The 6,916-nt window shown below is 42.2% G+C and overlaps 2 protein-coding genes across 2 annotated transcripts in view; one reads left to right on the top strand and one right to left on the bottom strand.

Annotated features, from left to right (window-relative positions):
• LOC119411476 (alpha-2-macroglobulin-like protein 1) overlaps positions 1-6,916 on the bottom strand; it is a 670,820-nt gene that overhangs the window by 349,913 nt on the left and 313,991 nt on the right. The gene's annotated exons all lie outside the window — the stretch shown is intronic.
• The window catches only part of LOC119410477 (coatomer subunit delta), a 27,532-nt gene continuing 21,538 nt past the window's right edge, over positions 923-6,916 (top strand). Inside the window, exons 1-3 of the mRNA XM_037677358.1 lie at positions 923-1,094; positions 5,521-5,784; positions 6,616-6,795. Of these exons, the coding sequence (XP_037533286.1) occupies positions 1,092-1,094; positions 5,521-5,784; positions 6,616-6,795 (447 nt within the window). The 5' untranslated portion in view covers positions 923-1,091. The remainder of the gene's footprint in view (positions 1,095-5,520; positions 5,785-6,615; positions 6,796-6,916) is intronic.

Raw genomic sequence — 6,916 nt, 5'->3', positions numbered from 1 at the left:
GAATCTTAGTGCACCATGATAGACAGCATCCAACATCTGCAGGGTGCAGGAGCATTCATGTAAATATTGTCACCGTGGTTAATGGAGGGAAGGAAAGTCGCAGTCACAAGGTGTTTCTTAGCATTCAGAGTTAGACAGGATCTATTTCTGAAAAGAAAACAGTTTTACTTTCAGTTTCTTTACCAAGTTTTTGACGAGGCTTAAAAGAGAGATGGGAATCAACCAAAATACCCAAGTATTTATAAGAATGTACAAACTCAGTAGGAACACCATTCAAAACTAAAATAGAAGGAAGGACTGCTGGTACCGACTTCCTGTTTGAAAACAACATCCCTTCGGTTTTATCAGCATTTAGCACAAGTTTGAGGCGGAACAAATCTGACTGGATGATGTTGAATGCAGAGTTGAAAAACCTTAGCAACTGTTCTAGCTCGACAATAAACTACTGTGTCGCCAGCATAAAAATGTAAGGATGCATCAGGAATGATCTGACTTACATTAAGTATGTACATTGTGAAAAGGGTGGGTCCTAAGACTGAACCTTGTGGTACACCTGAACACATTGCCTCCTGACATGGGCCAAAGTATTATCCTGTGACTCCATTTTCATCCTTGGGAGACAAAGATACATTTTGAAGTACTTGCAGGACTTTTGTACATAAAAATAAAATGCTATTTAAATGAAGCTGCATACAAAGAGGGTTCAGATAAAAGGAACATGTGAACAACGTTTATCATAATTTTCATAATAATAATTTATGAACTTGATGATCATTTTTCCTGTGTGTTGTTTAGTACTGAGTATAAGGCTTGACACGAGACGCAAACTCCAAACAAACAAGAAGGCACGTCTCCTGTTCACTTTGTTTTTTAATCAGGCCAGCGTGTTGGTGCCCACGTCACTGGTTTCCACAGTGGGTTGATCCAGCGCGGCTCTTCCGGTGGAGACGTGGCTCTGCTGCTGCCATATTGACGCTAGCTAACAATCACAGAAGTCGAAGTCAGCCGCACCGCTTCTCACCATTCCAGAGAGACTCAAACACTCCCAGAACAAGAAGCACCAGAGACCGGAGCGCAAAAAGAGACCGAACATGGTGAGTAACCACCGGAACCAGCCGAGCTCTGGCTGCTGTTTGTCGGGCCTGGTCATTAGCACTACACTGGCTAACCTAGCTAGCGGCTAAAGCTAGGACTTTCGTGGCTTCTCTGCTCCTGAAGAGCAATATCAGGAAGATAAAACCCACAGTGGCTGTTTTTGTTTAATAACAAAGGCTGACGTTAATTTAAATGGCTTACACCGAGGTACAGAGTTGTATATTTGCAAATGTTTTCATGAATTAGCACACTGCTGACGTTACCTAGCTCAGGGTATCTTCAGCTAGCATCCGGATACGAGCTAACCTGCTGGTCTCAGTTAAAGTCGTCAGACATGTACATGTAAATACTTGGGGGTTATTATCACTGATCAACCAGCGGGATAATCTGCTTCATCACCTTTGCTTTAAAAACGTGAATCACGTGACTCGGTGTTAACATGCAAACATGAACTCATCTCCTTTGTTCTTAATTTATTTCAATGCTTCATTCCTGTCAGTCTTGCTTTTAACGTAAAGAAAAAGTGAGTAATTTGACCTTCTAACTTGAACCAATCCTAATATTGGTCATTCAGATTATATACACACCTGTCACACCTCTGTCAGTTTAGTGCATATTGTTTAAGCTGCTTAAATATTTAGAACAGTCGTCCTCAAGACTTTTAGCTTTTGACTCGTACAACTCGATCCTGACTTGCTAAAGTGTACATGAAACATTTAGAGCTCTGTCAACAATTTTATGTGTTTAGCCATTCATGGCTACTGTTGTTTATTAATCTTGTTATACCCGTTAGGGCTAAATTGCCAGTTGGCAGACATTTTTAAGGTTAATTAATTTTTCCATCTCTTTTCAAGGCTCCTACATTTGTTTTTCACAACCCACAGTGGGTCCTGACCCCCACTAAGGGAACCACAGTTTCAGAAGACAACTCGGCTTTTTTCATTCATTCAACCTTTATTTATACAGAATAATCCCACTGAGCCTCGAGGACTCATTTACAAGAGAGACCTGGTTTCAACAGACTGATGACAACAGTAGAAAATAAAAAAATGTTTTTAAAAAAATCAGGTGGTAAGGCGATGTAGAAAACTTAAAACAGGAACATGTCTGCATTGGTTGTTTTAAACAGATGTTTAAAGACACTTGGGGAGGTCAAGGTCGAGAGCTTCAGATCTTTTTGCAAGATATTCCAGGAAACAGGAGCAGAGTAGGAGAAGGCCCTTTTGTTTATTTCAGTCCTCACTGAGGGAACACTGCAGGTAATAATGTCCTGAGATCGCACGCTGTAGCTGCACTCACACAGAGACATGTAGGAGGAGATGTATGAAGGCAGCAGACCAAGAAGGGATTTAAAGATGAAAATGTACCAGTGAGAGAATCTTTGAAGTTAATGATGTCCAGTTAACCAGTGAATACTGGGTGCAGTGGTGGGTACTAGAGATGCACTGATCCGATGCCAATATTTTTATTGGTACTGATATTGGGGGGGGGGGACTTCTGGATCAGGTATCGTGACAATGTGACCGATCCATGACTGGGCAGATCTGTTCACTCTAACTCTATGAGTCAGAGTGACGTCATGCGCTAGCGTACTGACTGAACAAATTAAAGTTGTGTTGTTTTTACATGTTTGACCAAGCTTGTGAAGCTCTTGGTGTGTTTAAGTGTGCTGCTCTGGTGCAAAGTTTTCAATAAATTTGTAATTCAGTACATTCATGTCTGCGTTTAAAAAAAAAAACAAATGTTAATTCAGCACTGGGTTTGTAAGCTCAATCATCCAGGTAGACAACAAAAATGGCTAAACCATGTCATCTGGACCTGTTTCAGAAACGGGTCCAGATGACATGGTTTAGCCATTTTTGTTAATTCAGCACTGTTTTCTGTATCAGATCGGTATCGGGTGTAACTAAACGGCAGGCATCGGATCGGAAGTGGAAAAAGTGGATCTATGCATCCCTAGTGGGTACGATAGTTACAGCCAGTTATGAATCTTAGTGCACCATGATAGACAGCATCCAACATCTGCAGGGATCTTCTAGGAGCGTTCATGTAAATAATGTCACTGTAATCAATGGAGGGAAGGAAAGTAGCAGTTTATGGATGATAGGAAACACCTTGCAGTTACAAGGTGTTTCCTATCATCCAGAGTTAAGCAGGATCTAATTCTGAAAAAGAAACCCAGTTTTACTTTCAGATACTTTACCAAGTTTTCCACGTGGAGAGCTTGTATAGTCCTTGTTTATTTGACAGTAATCAGTAGCTGTTTGCTGTAATATAAACTGACCTTTTGAGTTCTTCTATGACTTATGCCAGTTTTAATAAATTATCCATCCATTCACTTTTTCACTCCCTTAGTTTTCCTGTGGGATCCCAATGTGTTTTCAGGCTAAAGGGCATACACAATCCCTCCTCCAGTGACTTCTGGGACTTTTTTGGGGCCTCTTCTTTTTGAGATGTGTTGAGAAACCTTCTGAAGGGAGGTGTCCAGGAGGTGTCCTAATCAGATGCCCAAAGCACCTCATCTAACTCTCAGCAGACTCTCTCACTGGTACATTTTCATCTTTAAATCACTTCTTGGTCTGCTGCCTTCATACATCTCCTCCTACATGTCTCTGCGTGAGTGCAGCTACAGCGTGCGCTCTCAGGACATTATTACCTGCAGTGTTCCCTCAATGAGGACTGAACTAGGCAATAGGGCCTTCTCCTACTCCGCTCCTGTTTCCTGGAATATCTTGTAAAAAGATCTGAAGCTCTCGACCTTTGACCTCTCTAAGTGGCTTTAAGAATGTGTTGGACTCCTGGCAGGGACCAATGCAGACATGTTCCTGTTTTTAGTTTTCTACATTCGCCTTAGAATCTCGCCTTAGAATCTAGCTGTTTTTTGTTAGTTTTCTTTTTACTTTTCTTTTTTTTTTTGCCATCCTATTTGTTAAAAAAAAAAATTGTATGACTTTTTATAACCATTTATTGTTGTTGCTGTTGTCCATTGTTGTCATCATTCTTTGTTGAAATCAGGTCTCTCTTGTAAATGAGTCCTCGAGGCTCAGTGGGATTTACCTGTAGAAATAAAGGTTGAATGAAAAAGAAACAAATCAAAGTTTTACCTTTTTTACTCATCTTTTTCTTCACCATAACAGACCAAAGCAACTCCCTCTTCACTGAGGATGACGCCATGCTCCTTTAACCCATCACTCGCTACATCCCATCATCACTCATGAACAAGACACTTGTCAATATTTAAGCTCTTCTTGAGGCAGACATTCATCCCTGACCTGGAGGGAGCATTCCATCGTTTTCCAGTTAAGAACCACGGCCTAGTGATGGGTGAAAGTGTATGCATCACTGAGGCTCTAATAATGGCCCTTATGCGCTGTAAGTCTGGTCTGACCAAACTTGGGCTCCTCCTCAGCAGGGTGCTCATTTCTTCAAGGATTTTTGTCAATGGGGCGCGAGAGAAGCAGAGCGCTACAGACATTGAGCGCTACGTCAGTAGCTTTTTAGCTAGCACGTCTGTATTGCATGCCGCTAGCTTAGTGCTAAGTGAGTGCTGGAAGTTGTCTTTGTGGGGGGGGGGGGGGGTGATGATGGACGGTTCAGTAGGCGGGGTGCTCGGTTCTGTTGACAGGGCGGGGCACCCTCTTTGTTTGATGGTAGGGGAAACACTGAAAATTCTGACGGTGTTGTCGGAGCAAAAGGGGGTACAGTTCCTGCAGGTAAGGGGAGTTTCACTTCGGGACAAATTGCGATCAACACTTGATCAATTTCTGCCAATCCTGCTGGAATGATTGACAGGTGGCTTCATGTCATGGAAAAAGGTTCACAGCTTCTGTCTAAGAAGCTAAGAAGAGTGACATCTGGTGGCCATCTGAAGCCACATCAGAAGTTTCTAAGAGCTCACAGTTTCAATCCCATGTCAGCAAGAAATAGTTTCCTGCTCCGCAACACGTTTTGTTTATCAGTTTGTCAGTTTTCCTGTCCTGCATCAGCTTTGCTACTCTGCATTTTGTGTGTCTGTATCACTGCCTGTTACAAAAGAAAACACAGGTACAACTAATTAACTAATTAGAATTTTAAAAGTAGCAAATATTGTTAGATCAAACGGTCTTCCTCTATGTTGGCATGTTATTTCAGTGTTTTACAGCAGCTCTTTTATGACTTGGCTCATGTAAAACTTTGGCCAAAAGCCCAACGACAAACCTCAGAGCCCGTGTGGTCCTCTACTCTGATCTGGGTAACGTAGGTCTTCAGTGGGACCTTCAGCTGGTACTTGAGTTAGAGACATCCATAACAATTTATTTTCCAGTCAGATTAGAAGTGGAAGATGTTAACTTTAAGACTTGCACTGAACCAACCAAACACTGAATGTGTTCTAATATTAAAGGTCTGCAAGCTTTTCTTCACAGATGTGTTTGCCTCTCCCTGCAGGTGCTGTTGGCAGCGGCGGTGTGCACCAAGGCCGGCAAGGCCATCGTGTCGAGGCAGTTTGTTGAAATGACCCGAACACGAATCGAGGGTCTTCTGGCTGCTTTCCCTAAACTGATGAACACAGGCAAGCAGCACACGTTTGTGGAAACAGACAGCGTTCGATACGTGTACCAGCCTCTGGAGAAGCTCTACATGGTCCTCATCACCACCAAGAACAGTAACATTCTGGAGGACCTGGAGACCCTCAGACTTTTCTCCCGTGTGGTAAGAAAACCTGGAGCCCACGTTGGTTAAACTGAACGAAAATAACAAGAACACGTTGATCTGTTTTGTTTTTCCCAAATTCTGTTTTGAATTTTCTGAATTCTGTTTCATCATAAAACTCCATTTTTGCACTCAAGTGTCATGTGGTGACTTAAGATCCACAGTTTTAATAATACATTAGAACTAAAAAATAATTAAAAAAGTTTTACTTCTTAAGGCTGTATTATTATTATTATAGAACTCTTTTCGTCTCCTTGTTGTCATTTGTTTTACTCTGGATATGTCCTTCCTGACACAACCACCGAGCTACAGCAGTGCACACGTTTGTAGCATAGGGTTGCCATCTGAGGCACCCGTGTAGTGGCTTGGGGTGGGGGGTTTAGAGCCTTGCTCAAGGGCCCACTGTGGGGCATTGGTGGTGCTTCTTGTTTCCCTACCTGATTTTTTGTTGTAACGTTCTAGGGATTCAAACCTTCGTCTTCCTGATCACAAGCTCTCCTTCTCTAACCTCTGCCATCAACCCCCCCCCCCCCCCAATCCCTCTTCCATTCTCATTTAAAATGTTTGAAAGTTTTTGTTTTTTAAGCCTCAAGTATTTATCAGCTGCAAAACCTACCACTGATTTCCCCCGAGGCCAAAAGCTTCGAGATGCTGATATACGTTTTTGTTGTCGCACACAGATGATATTTGCAGAGCACTTTTATCTTAATAAAAACATTTTCCTCATTTAAATTTTTTTTTAATTAAGGTTTTGTAATTTTGCCTGAATAACGGAGAACATGAAACATGTTTTCAAATGGAACAATTTGAGATTCTTCCTTGTTGCTCCAGATTCCAGAGTACTGTCGAGTTCTGGAGGAGAGTGAAATTTCAGAGCACTGCTTCGACCTCATCTTCGCCTTCGATGAGATCGTGGCACTCGGCTACAGGGAGAACGTCAACCTGGCTCAGATTCGCACCTTCACAGAGATGGACTCGCACGAGGAGAAGGTGTTCCGGGCTGTCAGAGAGGTGAGAGTGCACGTTCATGTGGGTTTGTTTCTTGGATTGGTTGAGAAGTTGTCTAAGCTGTATTGGAAAGAATGAAGGGAAATAAAACTGAAATGGGTTGAAGTAGTTTTCTCCAGTTTTT

The sequence above is a fragment of the Nematolebias whitei genome, chromosome 6 (assembly GCF_014905685.2).
Source record: "Nematolebias whitei isolate Nwh7 chromosome 6, NemWhi1, whole genome shotgun sequence".
Lineage (NCBI taxonomy): Eukaryota > Metazoa > Chordata > Actinopteri > Cyprinodontiformes > Rivulidae > Nematolebias > Nematolebias whitei.
This window is presented reverse-complemented; position numbering and strand designations above follow the sequence as displayed.